At 42.2% G+C, this 21793-nt stretch overlaps 1 protein-coding gene across 4 annotated transcripts in view; it reads left to right on the top strand.

Annotated features, from left to right (window-relative positions):
• drosha (drosha ribonuclease III) overlaps positions 1-21793 on the top strand; it is a 138145-nt gene that overhangs the window by 73813 nt on the left and 42539 nt on the right. For all 4 annotated transcript variants that reach the window (XM_026180199.2, XM_026180200.2, XM_080306189.1 and 1 more), the window contains 2 exons: positions 5290-5360; positions 18800-18844. In XM_026180199.2, coding sequence (XP_026035984.1) covers positions 5290-5360; positions 18800-18844 — 116 coding nt within the window. The remainder of the gene's footprint in view (positions 1-5289; positions 5361-18799; positions 18845-21793) is intronic.

The raw sequence follows: 21793 nt of genomic DNA, 5'->3' as shown, positions 1-21793 counted from the left end.
AAAGGAAGCTGAGCGTGAAGGTGAAACTGTTGATTTACTGGTCGATCTACTTTCCTAGCCTCACCTATGGCCATAAGCTGTGGCTAGTAACCGAAAGAATGAGATCACAGATTCAAGCAGCGGAAATGAGCTTCCTCCCAAAGGTGTCTGTAGCTTTTCCTCAGATGGGATAAAGAGGTTGGTCATTCATGAGGGCTTCTGAGTAGAGGTACCACTCCTCTGGAAAAGAGTGAGTTTAAATGGCGCATGACTTGGATGCTTCCTGGACCCCTCGAAGGTGGGGTGTTTCAGGCATGTTCAACCAGGAAAACACTCTGGGGCATATCCAGGACTGGAGAGGTAATGCATGTTGGCTGGCTTGTAAACGCCTTGTCCTACTGGTAGAGCTTGCAGTTGGAGTCTCATAGAAGAATAGATCTGAATGTATTTGTCTGTTTTATATACGATTCAGCTTTTATTACATCGTTTTATTACATCTTTTGTTCACTTTTATTTTGAAAGCACATTTCTTAATTAAACCAGGCTAACAAATCAAGACAAAGGCTATAAAGAGCAATAAATAAGTTATGTAGTCATTTATCAACATAGCAAACAGGTGATCCAGGTTGGGGAAAAAGACGTTTTAGTGAACTGAACTTTGAGGTCTTAAATAGTGAGTCATTTCTCAGGTTGGTTATCTGAACATAAAGGCTTAAACTCGATACATTTAACAAGGGATTTGGAGGAAAATAGCACTTTCATATTCTATTCAGATTCATGTAAAATGCTGCTGAACTTCGGTCTTACGTCTGTGTTATTATTATTGTGAAGCTAAGTGAATCATAATGTCCTTTGGGCACACTTGCTATGATTTTCATGGCTATTGTGAGATGTTTAATAGTTGTAGACCTCCTGCATTTCGCACTGGATTCTCAGGCAGAACTGACAACTGAGTGTTGAATGCACTGGAGCCCGGAGACTGCAGAGTGATTTGGCCAGGGCATGATGTTACTGCAAGATGAGCTGTAGAGAGATGCTAGCATTTAATTACCAGTCGAGCTGTTCGGGTGTTTTTGTGGGCCGTGTGTCTTCAGGGCGTCAGCTTCAAGTTTGCAGGCTGACGGGGTGGCCTGAGAAGCACACATCTCCGTTTAATGATTGCGGCAAGTTGCGTGTTTGATTGGATTGCTTTGGGGCACACTCTTTGCACGGACAGCCTCCTTGTCAAGTGTGTTCTCGCTAGACTTAACTGCATATCTTGGTTTCTTCATCCACTGGGCCCTTTGATTGACACCAAAGGTGTTGCTTTGAGATTTTTAATACCTTTTTAAATCCCTTGAGGCTCTCCTGGTTTCTAACCGCTTACCCCTACATTCTCCTTCCACTTGGAAAAAGTTTTGAAAATCTTATAAGAAGCAAAAAACTTTGAATTTCAACAACTTTAAAGCCTCCATTTGGGGAACTTTCCAAATCTGCAGTGTCATCAGAACATGAAGAAAGCTGCCTCCCGGCCACACCCACTCTCCCCGTAGCATCGGTGCTCGCACACATGAATGCGTTATGAGTAGTAGTTGAAAGACATTGAGAAGTTGGACTTGAGAGGGAGTTCTTGCACTCTCACAGCTGGTTTCCAGAGGTAACATCTGCTTTGTAGCAGCATCTAGAACTGAGGTCCGCATTATGGTAAAACCACAAATCTCAGTGCTGCTGCTTAGTGGAAAACATCCTGTAGGCGAACCACTCCTGTCTCTAGAGCCTGTCGCGGTCGGCCTCAGTGAGACGCTCGCCTTCGTCGTGCCAAGATTACAGAGGGCTTTCACAGTGATACACATCTGCAAGGGCTTTAATGTCTTGCTGTGCTGACTTTAAAGAGGCTATAGATTTACAGATACTGATTTATAGGCATATTCTGTTTCACATCTAGGACGGTCCAAAGCATGGCGAGAAACGAGTTTTTGTCTAATAGCCACTGTGGCTGCTGTCTTCCAGAATTCACAAGCTCCTTTCATTAGTTTAGCACTCAACTAGATTTTTGTATTAGTAAAGGGTGTCTAAATGATTGAGTGTTTTACTTGCCAAAGTGGCTGCTGGGTGAGACAAAGTTGGCAGGCTTAATCAAATTTTACGAACATTTGGGCAATGGCTGGTAGTAATTTCCCATTCTGTTTAGAAGTAAAGAGCATGAAAAGCACATAGAGTGGGAGTCCATTTGTGATTGTTTGTGTGCTAGGTAGTTTGTTTGTATTTCTTTATGGTTTGGTTATGTAGGCAGCATCTTCACTGTTTGTGTGTGTATGTGTGTAAATGGCCTGTTAGCCATCTGAAAGCAGTTTCCCCTCCCCAGATGATGAATCCCTCATATGTTTTTGATGTCGTCCATGAAAGCAGTTTGCGCATTTAGTCTTGCGACCGCACCGCGCCCCATTTCCACTGGCTCATTTATGCACATAATAAAAACCGCTGCACGATTGTATACCCAATTTGCCAGGTGGTTATTGCTTTCTAAATTGAATGAGCCACCCTAAGTGTGATGGTTTGAAGTTGTATGCAGCTTAAAGGCACCATGATAGTTCCACTGATTTTAGTAGAAACAGTAGAGGAGCAAAACAACAAAGGGGAGTTGACTTGTGAAAAGAAGCTGACTGCTGCAGCAGAATGAGCCGAAGAAGTGGCGTATCATTCCCATAGAGGGAGAAATTTGGAATACTTGTCTTGTTCTTTGCTTGCTGTGGCAGCAGATCTCCTCATTTTGGGACCAATCTTCAACCAAATTTCTTCCTTTGTCCTGTTCCTTTTGTGTGTTGGCGTATGCACATGTTGTGCAGAATATTATTATGTTTTTATCCCCCCCTCGCAATTCAGGTTTGATTCAGCGGACATCTGCACCAACACTCATGTCCAAGATTGTGGGCGAGTGACAAAAAAGATATTATACTTTTGTCCACGTTGTCCGTGGGGGGGTTCGAAGATGAAGTACATATGTCTGTATGTGTTTGTCGGGTCTATTCACAGCCCAAGAAGTACACAGCACTGCTTTAAAAAGAGTGCTCACTCCAAAATCAAATGAACATATTTCTCTTGTGGCATGAAGTGCTGTTTATTCATCAGAATTGTTTTGGTGTGAGTTGCCCAGTTTTGAAGATATCGTCTGTCTGCCTTATATTACATATAATGGAACTAAATGACACCCACCTTGGGGTGCTTAAAAGACCAAAAATGCATTTGAAAAACTCAGCAGGAATGTCCACTTTCAGGAATAATGACTCAGTCACTCTAAGAAAAGAAAAAAAAACCCACAAAAACTTCATTGAGCAATTTTATGTTGCTTTCTGAAGTCTGCTGAAGTAAGAGGCAAATAGATAACCCTTTCCTGCTCTTACTGAGCACTCAAAGCACTTCTGCATTTCTACGTGAATGATGGATGGATCATGTATGAACGGATGGAAAGGAATTCGGGATTCATTGTCTTGCCCAAGGACACTTTGCTGGGGATCAATCTGCCAAACTTACTATTAGTAGATGACAGCTGCCAAGCAGTGTAAACTTTTAGCCATTAATTTGGATCATTCATTTTTCTTTTGTGTCACAACTGTGGGCCTTCAGTCACAAACCGATGCATACTTTTTGCACTGTGATTACTTGAAATTGCTCAAACAAGGTTTGTGAGCGTTGACGAAGTCACTTATTTCTGAAGTGAGACATTCTTGCTAGGTTTTTCAAAGCTCTTCGAATAACAAAAGACAAGTGCTATGCTGCTCCACTATATTGAAGAGAAGGCAAGTCATTTGAAAGCCAAAATGTCTAAAAAGTGGCAACTCACGAAACAGTCTAAACACAGACCAGAAGGAAAAAAAGTTCTTTTTATTTTGGGGTGACCTGTCTCTTTTAAAGCTGCATTCTTCACAATGGCCAGTAGGGGGTGAGATCTCTGGTTGCTGCAAGTTCATGGGAAAAAGTGGACTCAGTAACTGCCTGACAATCACCAGTTGTTGGGAAAAATGTGCATCTTCTAATCGGTTGGTGGGTGGTTGCAGAGGTTGCTGGCTGTTGCTAAAATAGTCGCCTGTAGTTGGCAAAGTTTGCACCTTTCCAACTGGTTGCTGAACGGTAGTGCAATACAATCTCGAAATAGTGACATTTCACTTTCAGAATAAAGGTGGTCCGTTACTGGTGCGACCAGCGTGTTTCAAAAGAGATGTTTTCTTTTGAAGGCGGACAATCTCTGTTTCTGGTTTGTGCCACATTTTTCATTTTCACTCCAGCTTGATCAGCAGTTGCCGAATGTTGAAGACAAATCAGCATCTTCCATGGAAACTGCAAGCAACTGCACCAGTTGAAATCTGGAGGTTTCTGGTGCAAGACCAAATATCTCTTTAAAACAGTTTTACCTACAAACTTCCAGCAATCACTCGCCAACCAGTTGGGGAATGTACATTTTCCCTACCCACCAGTAGTTGGGGTTGGCTGTAGCTCAGGCGGTAGAGCACTGATCGGAAGGTTGGTGGTTCGATTCCTGGTCTGCATGCCAAATATCCTAGGGCAAGATACTACTAGGAGATACTTGGCTCTCCTATGCATCCATCGGAGTATGAGTGTGTGTGAATGTTAGTTGGAAAGCACTTTGAAAATGTGTTTGTGTGAATGGGTGAATGCACAAGTTGTGTAAAGCGCTTTGAGTGCTAAGAGAAGATCAGGGTTTAGTGTAAGCCATGTCCTCGTGTTTGACAGTTTGGTAGATTTCTTGCTTTTCATGTCCTGTTTCACAAAAGCAAAGAATTCTCAATTCGGATCCACAAACAAATTAGTCACCTTGGCTAAGACCATTTTATAAATGCTGTCCATGTTCATGCCTAAGCATGTGAGGCAGGCCCAGCATGACAGAAATTCAAGGTTTCTTTGACCTTAGCTGGTTACATCTCGGAGTGGTGATGCAACCATCTCTGCCTCCCTCCTCCTCGTCCTTCTCATCCTGCTCTCTGACAAGGGGGAGGTGGATGTGCACTGGAACCCTGAGGTCATTTCACCATGAAAAAGCAATAAAAATGCACTCCTACTTTTAAAAAAGCAATTATAACTCATTGCGGAGTTCAATTAATTTTAAGTTTTCCATTAGCAAAGAACTCTGATATTGCCTCAGATTTGGTAGAAGTTTTTTACACCGCACTGGTGGAAGGACGTGCTTTTTCACACTAATGTTAAATAACATTTCACATGTTGTACAAAGTAAGGTTCACAAATTGCAGCACAGCTACATTGTTTGCACACACCTCTAAATAAAGTAAGTTTCTTATTTCCCGTTTTTCATTTCAGGGGCTGTGTATTTGGAAGGAGGCTTGGACGAGGCCCGGCAGCTCTTTGGGAGGCTGCTTTTCAACTCTGAGGTAACTGACTCTGATTTGGTGTCTGCCCTTTGCCACACTGTGGTTTGCTGCACAGGAAGCGTATTTGCAAGGGTATGCGCATCTCTCTTTGAGTCACAGAGCTGAGCGGCAGACAAGATTTTCTTATTTCGATCTGTGTAAGACGTCTCTTTTATTCTCTCAAACCCACACACAGCATGTTTTGGCAACATACCACACATTGCATATTATTGAGGCCTTGCCAGCACCAGAACCTGAGATCTCACAAAATCTCGCTTTATCCTGCTGTACTTTTGACTAGCTGCTTTTTGTGTGTACGCTGATATGCACAAAGATGAAACAATATAACTGAGGAAAAAATGAGATGTGGATTAATCCATAGCAGGAAAAACAGCTCATGTAGTTTGAAAAATTAACTTGAGGATGTTGAATATTGCAGATCGCCACTCCTGAGCAGGACACCTGCTATTGTTTGTAAGTGTGTACGTGTGGATGAGTTCAGCAGGCATGCATAATTAATAAATGAATCAGTATTTTGCATTTATCTTGGCTAGAGATGTTCTGAATCAATCAAATAACTTGCAGCTAGTCTAGTAAGTAGCAGCAGGCTTGCTTCTAATTGGCTATTGAGGTTGTTTGCTGAGAATCAGTCGGTGACTCCCACACACTGTATGACACAAAGAACTCTATCAAACAAGTCCTGTAGTCTTTGAGAAACCAGATCAGAGACTTCAGGGCTGAATCTTTTAAAACCTCACACCACAAAAGTTACCAGAGAAGATGATCATCAAGTGAATACATATCATAATTGTCTTAAGGGTTCGAGATCAATTATTCAGTGTTCTGTGCCAAACTCTACCTTTTTACTAAGTTTTTTTTTTTTTTCACTTTAATTGATTGAACAGCTGGCCTTGATTCTTTTTTCTTCCCCCCTTCAGTTGGCCGAATTTTACAGTGAGTTTCTTCCACTGTAAGGCTGCCTATTGAGTATTTGTGTCTGCCTGCAAAGCTGAAAATGTCCTTGGTTCTGTTTTGCTGTCATCCTGCGGCCATGAAAATCAACAGGAGTTATCAAGCTTTTCATCTGTCTTCATGCAGAGGTTTTTATTTGTTAGAACAAGACATTCCCCTTTAAAAACATATTTTTGAGTCCGTGGATGTGGATAAAAAACCACTATAACGCAAGTATTCTTACATCCTTTTTATGAATAGCAGTCGAATGTTTGTTGGAACAGACTGAGGATAGGGTACATTAGATATAAAGGCTGATTTAAAAACACAAACATGTGTACAAAAGCCCCAATCGCATAGGCCTAGAGACCAGACACCAACCCCCTGGCAACCATCTGTCGATTAGGAAAAATGTGTAATCCCCAGCCAGATGGGAAATGTTGGAAGTTTCTAATCAGTCAGTAAAGAAATATAAACTTTACTGAAAACCTCCTGTGAAAACCTTGGCCCCAACACGTTGCTGCCGTCACATGTAGCTTGCGTGGAAGATGAAAACGTTGGCAAACACTTGCCAATTGCTTGCCGAGTGATAGTGTAAAGTGCATGTTCTGAAAGATGGTAGTTATGATGTTAAGTTGCTACTTTTATTTTGAAGGTGAGCATCGTCCATTTCTGGTTTGCATTGTACTTTTTCAAGTTTCATTGCTTCTTGGCAGTAATTGACGTAGGGTTGCAAACAATTTGGTTTCTCCCATGCCAACTACAAGTAAGCGGGGCAATCTGCTAGCGACCCAAGCATTCACACAAGGATTTCTGACTGAGGCCAAATGCAGATGTATAAATAGGGCTACAGAGAAAAACTGCTGGTCCATATATAGTGATGGCCTTGGACACTATGTTTGGTATTTGTTGTATCACACAGGGAGAGGAACATTGACTGTGCTTATGAAAGAATTATCAGTGTGATCATCCTTCTATTTGTGCAGCAAAGGCAAACAAAGTGGACAGTGATTATAACGTGAGGTGCAGAATAGTTATAGCTTAAATTGTGCTCTATCTATATTCTCTATTTGATCTTGCTAATAAAGATAAGAACTACAAAGAACTGTATCAGAGGATCTAAGATTAATGGAGGAATAAGGACATTCAAGCTCAGAGAGGCTGAAAGGACTACACAGAAGCTAAACCATTCAACACTTCACTAATGAGCAAGATCTTAAAATCCATTCTAAACTCTAACAGGAGGCTATAACGGTGGCCAAATTGGGATGTGTGTTCTATATTCTTTGGTCTTTTTAAAAGTTTCCCTTCAGATGTTTGATTCTCCTGGAGATGAGCAAAAAGTGAGTTAGCGTGGTCAGTATAAGAATAATAAAGTTATAAGTCACTTTCTTCAAGTATAAAATGCACAAAGATGATTTTCCTACGCTGCGTGCATAACCTTGAAAGTTCAGTGGGAATATAAAAAAATCTGTCATTTTCAGATAAACACTATGACCCTTAAATGATGTTCAGGTACAATGTAAATTGCACATTATCTTTCCGTGTGGTCTTACCAGCTGCTTGGACCTCATACATCTTTGTACTCATCTTTCTTTTTGATCGTTACACATCTGGGAAGTTTTGTGACTGGGTTTTAGTATGGTTGTTGACAAGATCAGCAAGCTAGGATTATTTTTGCTTTAGACTGGGTAATAAGCAAGGTTGGAGACATAAATGAAGCATTAAGATGAAGGAGGGTTCTCAAACAGTAATGAGTGGTATATGGTAATGTCAGTAGAACAGAACAGAAGAACTACCAACATGCAGCTAGCTTACCTAGCATGGGCTCTGTGGATAGTTTGTTGGTTCTTCTCGGACAGAGGAATCGGCTCTTCCACATTGGTGCCTGTACAGCACTGAACAGCTTTACACTGTCAGGTCTTTCTGCTGGTTATACATCATAATAAGCTCCATTACTGTCTGGAGAGCTGTACACAGTCAGTACAAGGAAGAAAGCACCATATTGTGGCTGTTTTTAGCAAGTGAACTTTACAACTTCTAAAAAGTTGTTACCAAGTTGAATTCTTATGTCATTGCACTGACAACACTAAACTCTCTCCAGTGTTATCATTTTGAGTATCCCGAGTATGCAAGGCTCTCCTAAATGTTGTTATCAGAGTCTGAATCCACCACCTTCAGGTCCAAACATGTGGTTGTCGGCCAGAAAAAGATGTGGCCTGTTTTATCTGGATTAGGGAGAGGTTATTACCCCAAGTGAAGGTGTTCCAGTATTTCAGGATCTTTGGTGCATCAGTAATGTAGGTGTTGTAGCAGACCATTGTGTGAAGAGTGTATAGGAATTTCTTTTACTTATGTATTAATCACATTCAGGACTCGCAAAATCGCTAGTCCGACGTCCCGGAGCTAGCGATATCTCCAGTCGGGCGACCAAAATCTATCTCAGCCCCGCCCGTCTGTAGGGTGGACATAGGCCATGCTAGCGATATATCTAATCTGGCCTGGTACCACGTCAGTATCCACCAGGAGATTTGGGAAACCCTCCTTAGATACATGTAAATGGGCATCTTCCTGCCAACTTTATACAGCTGCTTTAGACTCATCTGCAAGACATTTATTGCAATGGACTAGCTATTTATATATCCATTTGAAAAATGTAAAATCTACTTGTATCGACCAGTGTCTGCAGCTATCCACACGTAGGTCAACAAGTGAGTATAATTCTGGTGTTTGAAAGAGCAAAAATTAGCTTTAGAAATACAACTTCTTGCCACTAGAAGATAGAGTAGAGTACACACAACCCTACAATTTGTGCTATACTGACAGGTAAAAGTACCAGGCGTCTGTTGATAAACATATTCCCCATGGGGTTTAGTGTTGGATGTGATCATGGTTTGTGAAATGCTTTACATAATATTGGCGCTAGTAATATATTTGCAATTAAATGCGATCAATAAGTTCATCTCTACAGTAAGATGAAACCCATTTTTCTGCCATGCCAGTTGAAATGGTTACAACCTCTAATCTGCCAACTCACGGTTAGAGAAGAAAATAAAAACAAGATGCTTTTGGGTTCAAATACAACCGTTGCCACCACTTCTTTTAATGCTCTGTTTTCTTGGTTTCTATGGTGACATGTTCTCTCTTTATTTGGACAAAATACACAGTGCAGGCACAAAACATACTTCCTGTGGAAATACTATACTTAAAGGTTTATGGCGCAAAAAAAGCGTAGCAATTTGTATCCATGAAAAACAACAACATAAACATATTGATTAGTTTGCATGCAACTAAAATTCCCAGTAAAAGTTGAGGGAAGTTCGACTTTAGTTTGAAAGTTTTCAGACATGCAGACTGAGGATTGAAATAGTATGGCTTGACAACCCCCACTCCCATCCCCACCCCCTGCTGAATGAATCCTCCTGATGGCAGCTCTGTTATACAAAGCTGAGAGGAGACAGATGGACACAGACCAGAAAGCCAAACACCAGCCGGGTGGTATGATGGGTATGCGGGCGGGGAATTGGAGGGGCAGACCGGCGAGATGGACAGGCAGGAGAGTCTGCAGAACCACTCGAATCCTTCTGTATTTCTAGCTTAACACGTCAAAATGGGTCTTCACACATTATATTACTAAACTAAGGGATGCAGTGCAAAACGGAAGGACTCTACATTTTTTTTTTCTATCGCACCCTTTTTGCTGGTGTTGTATTCCATTCACACATGGGTGATCAGTCACATGCACTCCTTGTGTAACAAAAGGATGCTGCCTGGTGACTCTCTCTCGCTCCCTTTTATTTTCTCTCTTTCCTTTCCATTCTTTCCCCCCACTCACACCCCAGGATGTCATTACCCCCACAGATGTTTCCCCGCGCTCTTATGACAAGTCAAAACAAAAGCTCCACAACTCCGGAGGTAAAATTCAGAACCGACTACCTAAAACAAAGCATGCATGTAATTTCCACCTCAAGACCTAGTCAGACAAACAGTATCCTCAGTTTTTTTTCACCCTCTCTGTTATTCCCTAATTGGTATGGCATTCATGGCTGGAGCGCAACAGTTATTTCCGTCTCCTTGTTTTTCTCTCAACACGTCACCTTTGCTGGCTCTGGTTCCCAAACAGCGGAGCTCTTGCCGAGGATGGAATCTAGCTTCATTGCACACAGAAGCCCGGAGGAAACAATAGATGCTAATTTGCTAATGACATTACTGTGGAGGTTATTAAAGCATCAGCAGAGAGGCAGGAAGCATCTTCTTCAGGGGGAGCTGCTCGATTGCTCCCAACCTGGACTCAACAGCAGTGCAATATTGCTGGGAAAAGATGTTGATGCCATGTCCTGAGGGAAGTACCTCTTTTGAGGAGCAATCACCATAATGATCTCACTAGTTGCCCATCGGCTAATCTGTTGGATTTTATTAATACCACCACACAAGCATGCACACATACACTCAAAGGCCAAATTTAAGAAAAGGTTGCTGTGACAACAAAGTGAGCCACTGTGGCGCGGAGATAATAACTTTTGGTGATATGGCTTAGCCACCACCTTTCTTTTCTCATTTCTGGGTGCAGTGCCAAAAAGGGTTTTAGAGCAGCTTGATTTCAACACACTCAGGCAGAGAATGAAAACCATCTGAATTTTTCAACTCTTCACCACACTTTGATATCAATAGAGGAAAAATAACACAGAATCACGTTTATTTACTGTCTCTCCCCCCCACAAATGTTGCCTATTCTGACATTATCCCTAAACCTCTGAGATGGGCTCAGAATGCCCATCATCACTACCAACAGCCATGTTCAAAGTGTTCATTTAAACTCCTTTTAGACTGGATCTGGACTACTGCATTAACTGTTTAGCAATTACATTCCGAACATCAGTCATCAGTCTTGATTGTGTCAGCTGTGTCAACCTGATGGAAAGGCCAGGGGTCGGCAACCTGCGGCTCTTTAGTCCGTATAGTGGGCTCCGCGTGGTTTGGGAAAATAAATTAGAAGTATTTAGCTGAAGTGTATTTTATTTATGTTAGTTCTTTTTAAACTTGTAGTTCTAAATTGTTAGATTATTGTGATATTGAAATATAAAAATATAATTATATTTTATCATTTTTTTTCATCGCTCAAAATAAACGTCACACTCGCGGAAGCCGGTATACCCGCCAAAACTGCGTGCATTTACCGAGACTTTCAACCCCAGGTAGGCCAATTATGGACCTTCGGATCCACATTATGTCAGCAGCTATTCTCCACCATAAACTATGTTAAAAACAAACACCGCTCACGCCTCACAGATGACAGCTTACAGTCCTGTGTAAAGTTGAAAGTGACTTCGTACAGCCCCGAGTTGCAGACGCTGTGCACAGAGGTTCAGGAGCAGAAGTCCCATTGTAAACATACCACGGCAGACCCGACGATGTTTCCATGAACACGCTTTTCAGCATCCCTTTATTGACCACTTTTCACACACGGTTGCTGTATGCATACAGCCGGCTGTAGCTTTTCAGCTCACAGCCCGACACACACCAACAAAACAGCATAGATAGCACAGACGTTAAGGCGGTGAGGTTGCGGGTGCCGCTCAGGTGCGTCCGCCTCCCCTGCAGCGGCGCTGCAGACCACGCCCCGCCACACACATTAACCAGGTAAAATACATACTTAGGCAGAATATTGCAAATATCTACTTTTTTTATTTTTTAGCAGCATAGTGCTTTTTTCCAATTATCTTTTAAAAGTCAGGTCAAGGCTCCAAAAGCCCAAAGGCGATATAAGGGTGGCGGCTCACAACAGTATTTGTTTGCTACATGGATCATTTTACTTCAGCTGGGTGTCGTTCCTTTTGTTATATTTAAGAGTTCAAAATGTGTTAATTACATATATAAAATGTAATTTTCTCTGTAGCACTTCATGGATTTCATAAGCAACACACTTTAGTTGTTCACACAAAGCATAAAGGTAAAAAACAATATATACAGTGTTATCTTCATTTTAGATGTCAAAAAGTATTTGCGGCTCCCAGGGTTTTCATTTGCGTGGAAACCGGGTCCAAATGGCTCTTTGGGTGTGAAAGGTTGCAGACCCCTGGTATAGTGACTCAAGTGACTACCGGTTGCATCCAAGTAATGCAGAATCTTTGAACCTTGAGCAGATGAGCCACAGCAGTAAAGGGCCTGGTGGTAGTGTAATGGTATGGTGTTTATTGTCTTGGCACACCTTAGATCCCTTAGTACAGCGGTCCCCAACCTTTTTGTTTTGTGCCACGAACCGGTTTATGTCCAACAATATTTTCACGGACCAGCCTGTAAGGTGTCGCGGATAAATACAACAAAATAAAATGAGTAGCGGTACCAAAAAAAAAAAAAAGATTTATTCATAACACACGGGAACAAACCCAGGGAAACCGAGTTAACGATAAAAAGGATTTTAAAAAATAGTGATAAAAACCCTGAAAACCATAAATTTCACACTCAATCATCGACTCTCGTGGCCCGGTACCAAACAACTCACGACTCCGTGGCCCGGGGATTGGGGACCACTGCCTTAGTACCATCTGAATGTAATTTAAACAACCACAGCCTTCCTTGGTATTGCTGCTGAGTATAACCATCCCTTTATAACCCGAGTGTACCCATCTTCTGTTGGATGACTCACCACGTCACAAAGCTCCAATCATTCCAAGCTGGTTTCTTGAACAATGGAACGGGATGTCATTATGGATTTACAGCTGATACATTTTTTTTATGCTGCCATGCTAATGAAGCTAAATCTCTGAGGAATGTTTCTACGACCTTGCTGAATCTGTGCCATCATGAACTAGGGCAGTTCTGAATGCAAAAGAGGTCCAGTCTGGTACTAACTAATGAAACTTTTCTTTAGATATTTATAACTAGCTGCTTCAACAAACTATTTTTAAGGAACAAAAATCACCAAAATTATCTCACTAGTGGCCCATCAGCTAATCTGTTGGGTTTTTAGTAACACCACCACAGAAGCCACCACACACTCAAAAGCCAAATTTGAGAAAAGGTTGCTGTGACAACAAAGACAGCCGCTGTGGCGCAGAGATTAATAACTTGTGGTGACATGGCATTGCCACAGTCTTCTTACTTTACTCATTTCTGGGTGCAGTGCCAAAAAGGGTTTTAGGGAAGCTCAACTTCAACACACTCAAGCAGTGATGGAAAACAGTTTGAGTTTTTCAAGCCTTTCCCCCGCTTTGTTGGCATGTATTCCAAAATGAGAGTTTTTGCAAAAAGTAAATTAGGTTTATTAGTGGATTTTTAAATGTGACTCATTCTGAGTGGGTTTTTTCCCCTGTGGGTGCTTTTCTATCTCTTTGTGTACCAGTAGAGTGTGCTGGGTTTATATGATCATACAGGTGACCAACTCGCTCCATGTTAAGGCCACCTCAGTGTCTTACAGCAACAGTTCCTTTGTACCTATAATTTAAATTCAAGCTATTTTGTTGTTTGTTTCTTTGTAAAAGAAGAAACACAAAGGTTATATGAACCACAAGCGTGCGCTTCATTTATCTTTTCACTCTGGCTCTCTTTACCTGTTTGACACCCTAGTGTCCCTCTCCATTCGTTGTGCAATTTGAACCGTTTGTCCAGTTAAGCATAATATTGCCAGTGTTTGAATGAGAATGTGTATGCTTCTACTGTGTCCTTGCTTTGCTAATAGCCTGGAGAATGAATGCGTTCACTCATTCACGGGCCATTTTCTATTCACATACACTGTTCTGCCTACACTCAGAGGAACTGTAAAAGGTGTGCTCTTAACCTCAAATATAAATTGCGTGGTACACTTCACCAAAAGAATCGACGTTAGTTCACATATTTAGAAGATCACCTTGACCACTCACTGACAGAAGCCTTTGTTCTGGACTTTGGGCTGCTTTTATATCAGTATTGATCAACGGCGCTATCTCTTATTGATCTCTCCGCTGCACTACTACTTTTGATGGATTGATTGGCAGCCTGTAGCTAGAGACCAATTTGTCAGCGAGCACTGGACCTTGTCAGAGAAGAGCACCATTATGTCCCAATCATGGACAGCCAACAATCCCAGGGGTTGTGTGTGCTTGAGTGTGTGTGGGTAAAGGGGGATGTGACGCTGAGTCTTCACGGTTGGCTTGTGAGGCCGGAGTATGTGCAAGAATGAGGTTGTGCCTCGACTCCCCTGTGGGTTAAAGCATTGGTTCCCAATTTCATTTGACATACCCCCAAATCCCTGAGAGATGGTTTCAAAAGCTGCTTCATCAGACCGCCTCTCATGGCATTCAGTTGAACTCATTTTAGACAGGATCTGACCTACTCTCAGCTTGCCGTTTACTCTATAGCAATTACATTCGGCATACCATTTATCAGTTATGCTACAGTCACATTGGGGAAAATAGTGGTTGGAGACCATGGCGTGGCCAAAATTACTTCAACTATGTGCAATGAAGTTGCAGTTTCATAGCCCAGGAAATCGTTGCTTCTAAGGCAGGGACCGGGTTTGCAACTGCTAATCAGTTGCTCCCTTCAAATTGATTTTGGGGTCAAGCTGGTTAGTGATATATTGTTTGTTTGCTGTCTGTTTCTGTCTACATATACAGAAATTCACATCAAAGAGAAATATAAGTACTTACATTCAAAGTCCGACCAGAAATGCAAAAATTTCACAATTTTTAAATCAAAATGACAAAATGACTTGCTTTTATAAGAGATTTTAACCACAATGCAATTGCCATCAGTCAGACCACGAATCTTTGGAGACAAGTTGCCTCCCGCTGGGAGACCTCTTGTGGTAAATAACCTGCTACTAGCTAAAACATAATCACCGTATGATGGAGCTTGCCTGTTTGCTTAGTTGAATCCAGGTGGTGATGCAGAGGCGGGTTACCGTGGTTGGGGAAAACTGGGTTAAAGCTGAGTCCAACAAAAGGAAGATCAGAGGCATTTTTTCCAAATTGCCCTTTATTTTGCTTCTATTTTCAAATGTCATTACAGGTAGGTCAGTGACATTCGAATAAACATGTTTGCATGTGTTTTCCCCCTTCTGGTTGTAGCAGCAGTTATATCCTCCAAATGGTTGTGATTCAGCTGCTGTACATGATGATTTGTGCCCCTAGTAATTATACCTTCCTTACACTGGGAGAGAGAGTGTGTTTGTGTGTAGGGGGGGGGAAATGTTGTTGTTATTCTTAAATCCCCACTCGATGCTGGCTTAATCATTGTCTGACTTGTCTTTGGAATGGCTGTAATTGAAACATTAGCTGTTCGGGTCTATATACAGCATGTGGGCGGATCGCGAGCGCCTTGTGGATGGATTTTAATCATAAGCCTCGATCTTAAGCCGAACCGACTCGTGTACTTCACTTCTCCCTTTGTTTTTATGTATGTATTTATTTATTTCAAGTGTCATGTTCTCCCTTCTTGTCCTTTTCATTCTCATTTCCCCTATGCCGCTTTAAATGCGTCGGCCTAGGTGAATCACTTTTATGTGTTTTAAAGCAAATTGTGCACCTGCAAAAGAAGTGTGAAAGCAATCAATCCATTAGCCGGCGCTATCGACGTTCTTTTAACAACCGACGACGCGTGCATCCGGAAGCAAGCTCAGTGTCGACTTGATAGGCGCTGTGTACTTAGTGCTCCTCCACCCAGCTCGCAGGCTAAGAAAAAAAGGACAAGCAACCAAAAGGAAGCATTTACTCAAACGTATTGACCACTTTTCATGAATTTTTCATCGGCTGCTCAAGGCGATGGGTTGCCAGCTGGGTGCGTTGAGAAGATGAGGCGCCCATTCGATGCTGCTGACCACACACAACCCCACCCCCCCATCCCCCGTGGGCCATCACCGCATTTTAAAGGTTTATCTCCTTGAACCTTTTAAACACCTGAGTGATACTGTACTTTAGAGGCCCTCTCCACATCTCTATCACCACTATGACTCACCCAACATTAGACTCTAGGCCTAAAACTGCCTCCGGCTGGCGTTGTCCTTGGCAACAACTTGAGAGCCACGACTTATTCTCTCTCTCTCTCTTTGTACTGTGTATATTTCAGCCTTGGTCTCTCTACTATTCGATCTTGTGTGGTTACCTCAGAGTAGGGTTGAGGAAACATGTTGATCTTGCACATATTTCTCTCCACAGGCAGGGCGGGCAAAAGTCCAGCGCTGCTAGTGTGCGTCTCCAGAAGAAACGCTCCTCTAAAAGCTAAATCCCACCAATACTCCACCCGCAAACACCCCTCACCTTCTGCTCAAATCCACATCACAACCCACCTTTTTACAAGCACCACCTTACTTGACTGTGTAAGGTCGATATGCAGACTTCTGGGCCTGAAAATTATCTATTTTCTTTCACCATCGCTCACTGATGGCACCTGAAAGCACTTGGACAAGGAGTTTCCTACATAGAGCCTTGTGTGGTGCGCTACTAGAGTCACCGCCTTATCAACGCATCATCGTCGAGCGTTACATTTAATTTTAATGTTGAGAAACTACAACACAATCTTTGGATGTCAGCGGAGTGAGCTGTCAAGGCTAAAAGAGAAAGTCAAATGGTACATTTTCACAGGACCTGTCATTTCTATGCTTAGTACACATTATCTTGTCATCTCAAAATATGCACAAAAGTTGAGACGTAAGCTGCTCAATGCATTATTTTTAAGCTTTACTTGCTTATTATTTTACAGTTAAGTTTAAAATTAAACTTTCGTAGTCTGCTATGGTGTGTTATTGAGATAAAACTACCCACCAGTGTTTAGGTAATTAAACTCGTCTCCTGTTGCATTATTAAAGTGACATACATAATTAATAATCGGTGACAAAGACGCATCAATAATTACGTTCCAGTAACGCATATGAATATCTTTTTAGTGCCATTAGCCTCTGTGACAACACCCATTGGTTTTGGGCTCCACATTTTGAAGCTTCAGTGTTAGCATTTGGTGATTTTTAATTGTTTTAGAGTCAGATGTTGCTTTATATGGATGAAAGACTAAAGTGCTAATTTATCAGTGGACATTAGCTGCCTTTCATAAATTGCAAGGGTGGATCACACAGTCACACATATAGGCTAATTACTAATTAAGTAGAACAGCGGTCCCAACCCCCGGGCCACGGACCGTTTGGTACCAGCCGGGCCGTGAGAGTTGAGGCTCAGGTGTGAAATCTTGAGGTTTTCATGGTTTTTATCGTTAACTCGGTTTCCCTGGGTCTTTTCCCCTTGTTATAGTTGTGTGTCTTATTTTGAAAGAAATGTTTCCACGTTACCATAGCGACCAGAGAGCGTTAAGGGGCAGAGAGGAGGATGTTACTCTCAATGTTGTTGGTGCATTTCCGGAGGACGCTGCTAATAAAGTTACAGAATTACACAGTGAATTCACATTTATTATTATTATATTTACCAAATACCACAGTTTTTGTCTTGCTCCTATCACTTTATTTTGTTGTATTTATCCGCGACACCTTGAAGGCCGGTCCATGAAAATATTGTCTGACATTAAACCGGTCCGTGGCGCAAAAAAAGTTTGAGTCCGCTGAAGGAGAACACTAATAAAGCTCTAGAATTTCACCAAAACTGAAGCAAGAACTTCTAGGTTGATCTGCACCAGATAGAAGGCGATAATATTACTCACGTAGTCCATTAAAACACTCCAAAAGGCTCCAACAACGCACACAAAACACACACAGTGAAGCACTCCAGTTTAATGACTAAAAATGAGTAATAAAAATAATTATCCCCAGAGCTCTTACAAGGTGGGTTATTGAACCTTTAAACTGTATTTTGTAGCAGGTTGTAAATGTGTCTTTTTAATGTGTGTGTTGACTCACATTTGGAGAGAGCCTCTAGTGGCCACTAGAGGAACAATCTGTTTTTGCCACTTTGCGTTGACTTCATTGGAGGTTACTCTTAATAATGCTAATAGCGCTAATAGTTCCTACGTGTGAACTGATTTGTCAGCGTCACGTTTCAGAGGGAGTCTCTTCCTCGTTAGGCACACTCGCTGCTTTGGAAATCAAGTGGCTTTTATAGACAACTCACTCTCTGACTCATTTTCTGTACATCTGTCCAAATCAGGTGGTTTACAACACTCTGTTTCTCTTAACAGAGTCCACACATACACGTGTGCACATAGGCTTAAAAATATTCAAGTTCAAGTGCTACAGAAAATGCATGGTAAAATGCAACAAAAGAAGTAGTTGCAGAAAAATCGTTTGAAGGTTGGGTTCCTATTCACAGTGAAGGAAAGCGGTGTGAGAGGTAGTATATTGTGCCCGGGAAGCTTTTGTAATGTTCAAAACCAACCAATCTGAAGCCGAAATAACCCTTCATCTATAAAGAATGCGCTATTTTTGAATATTCATTTTGGGTTCTTTTGCTACTTTTAATGATTCGCTGTGTTTATTTGTAGTGTTAATGAATTATATTCATTAACAGGATGACCCTCATGCCAAGGGGAAATGCGCTAATTTCTTCCCCCTGACTCTTCATCTCTGTTCCCTTCTCTGTTTGTCTTCACAGGATCTGCGGGAGGTCTGGCTCAACTACCCACCACACCCCCTGCAGGTTAGGAGAGATATGTTTTATTATTGATGTTTATTTTGTCTGGGTACCTCTCATTAAAACTCACCTCACCCCCAAGACACAAAAGCCTTCGCGAATCTTTGAAGTTTTCTCGTCTAAATGTGCGTGTTATTTTTCTTCTTCTTCTCGTGTGTGTCGGTAACAGAGGTGGGCAAGCTGTTGGGTATTTTGCCTGAGGCTGACTGAGCTCTTTATGGCTGTCACAAGGCTCCCGGTAGCCTTCCACTAGTTTCTATTGTTCTGTTCCCTTGTCTCGATGCTCTCCATTTTGGTTGAGACCCTAATCCGCTTTTTCACTTACTCAGTCTCTCTTGCCTTTTCTCTTTGCCACATCATCCCCCCCGTTTCCCCCCCCTCCTCATCCTTTCTCCATCATCCGTCTCTTCAGTCTCTCTCCGTTCTGCTGCTCTTTGCTTTGCATGATCTGCCCAGAAACATTAAACATGTCAACAGTGTTTGTTTGAAATTAGGATTTGGAAGAAGAGATCAAAGATGCCATAACAGGATTACAGTCCCGAATCACATGGGGCCTCCAGGGACCGTCAGGCATCCTTCTCTCTGATGTGTTTGCGAGGAGAAAGTGTTTCTTTGTGTGTATGCCGAGTCGTCTTTAAGCGCTTTATTCTCTTCATCTTGCTGCGTATGTACATTTTTACACATCCTGCTTTTGCCCCCCCAAAAAATAACATTGTGCTTTTTTGTTTACCTACAACATATGTTTGGGTTTTTTTTTTTATATATCTTAGCCTCCTCAACCCTGTATTTGTTATCCCCAAGATCCACAGAGAGCCTGGATGTTTTTTGTTGATCTTGTTCAGTGCTCAGACTAAACCCACTGTGTACCCAGCAGCCTGTTTTCCTGGTGAGCTGCACAGGCGGTGGCAGCAGTTAATGTGGGCAGGGTGGAGCTCTTGGGTCAGTCCTGCTATGGCTCTGTGGTTCGGTTGGTTCCTCCACAGTGTGCTTGAGTAGTCTCATTACCACACACTGTGCATTGCAGAGGTTTCCTCTGGGTGGTCCTCTGCCAGTGGGATAAGACCTGACTAAATTGTGTCAGCCTCTCGGTAGCTTGAAAGCACCCTGAACCGTGATGTGATCTAAGCTGTATTTACCCTTTAATTGTTTATGTATTTAAGCATATAATCTTGGAATTGGAAGATTAGGCCTCATTCTCAAATATGTGCAGAAAGTTCTCACCCTGAGGAAAAGTTTATATCACCGCGTGCATTTAAAGCTACAATCGCCCATGCCGAGAGACCTGTTGACAACCCCCATCAAAGAGTGCTCCCCAGGGACAAATGTTGACGAGCGGTTGTTGCAGGTTGCTGGCAGGAACTGTGAAGCAGCCGCTCAAGCTCCAGTTACGCAGTTCAATACAAACAACATGTGACCGCAGCAATCTCACCTAGACATGGCCAGGAACCTCCAGCCAAGCTGTTGGGAAATACTCATTGTTCCCTAGCGATTGGAGGTTGCCGATTGGTCTGTAGACCTTGAAGTGGATCATGGAGAAACGAGGGATATTCTAAGAGAAAGGTATGCACTCCTAAAGGCAGAAAGTAGGAGAATTTCCATCAGAAGAAACTGGAAAAGAAGTGTCAGAATCAGAAGCCGAAGAAAAGGCACATCTTTGCAAGAGTGACCTGTGCTGACATAGATAGCATTAACCTATCTGGAGAACGCTCCTGCTGTGAGGCCTCATTTCCAAAGCATTTTCTTTGGAAAAACATTGATTTAAATAAATAAATGCTTGGGCTGCGATAATGGAGTTGATAAATGTTTTTTACCCTGAGACATGGACTATGGCTCGAGTGAAAGAAGAAGGGGAGAAAACAAGCTAATTTTGAGCCTAACAGAAGACCAATATTTGAAAGCAGGCCATGAGAAAAGGAAGGAAGCATGGATGAGAAATTCACGGCCATTGCTTAAAAAATGCTGCCAAGAAATACGAGTTTAATGACTTTTATTTGGATTTTTTAAATATATTTTTTGGGTCTTTAAATACAGGTTTAATTAAACCTTTATTTAACCAGGACGTCCCTTGAGATTTAAATCTATTTTGGTGTCGTAGGCCAGTCCAGGCGTGTTGGTGCCACCTCTGAGGTGACAGCCCCACTAGGGGTTAAATTAACTTCTCATCAGCACTGATGAAGCCTCTTGGATGAAAGTTAAAATGTCTTCAAGAACCTAAAAGAAGTCCTGTCGCCTTTGACCGAAGCACACGACCGTCATGACCTGAGTGACTGAGTATCTACACAGACATGTTCGTGCTCTCTGCTTCTAACTGAGCCTCTATTGCCTAAATCTGCTGTTGAAAGGTAACAAGGTGTGCCAGCCTCCCCCCCGACCAAGAGAGGGATGACAGGGCAGAGATGAGAGAAGCTACCTTAATGAGGTTTGAGGCGACGGTGATGGCAGCTGGAGGTGGTGTGTGTAATTGTGCGTACACAGATCTTTGTCATAGACGCATACACTACCCTGCAGCAGCCTCACCCTACAGAATACTGCGGATCACTCTGCGCTCCTTCCTTTTTCCTTGATTCACACCAGCACATCATCACCTCCAGCTCTCCAGAATAATTTACCAGAACATCATTTACACTGAGTTTGGATTGCCAAATTCCTCCTTTAGTTTATTGAGGAGATACATGAGAGTCTGGATTTTTTTTATTTTATTTTATTTATTTTTTTTGGCCTCAGAAGACCTGGGCTCTGATTCTGCTTTCTGTCTGGACTGAGCTGAAAGTGATGCTTTGAAGCCATTTCAAACATGTTTTTTTTCCCCCATCTTTTTTCAAAACTGCTGTTGATTCTTCTTTTTTTCTGTCTCCTCTTCACTTCGTTTGAAGCCTTGCTGCTGGCCATTTCCCCTGAAGGATAAGCTCGCGTCTATGAGTGCTGAACTCGTCAGATGTCGTTAGTTGCGATGCA

This window comes from Astatotilapia calliptera, chromosome 9 (genome assembly GCF_964374335.1).
Source record: "Astatotilapia calliptera chromosome 9, fAstCal68.1, whole genome shotgun sequence".
NCBI lineage: Eukaryota > Metazoa > Chordata > Actinopteri > Cichliformes > Cichlidae > Astatotilapia > Astatotilapia calliptera.
Note: the sequence above shows the minus strand (reverse complement) of the source record. Positions and strands in the feature narration are given on the sequence as shown.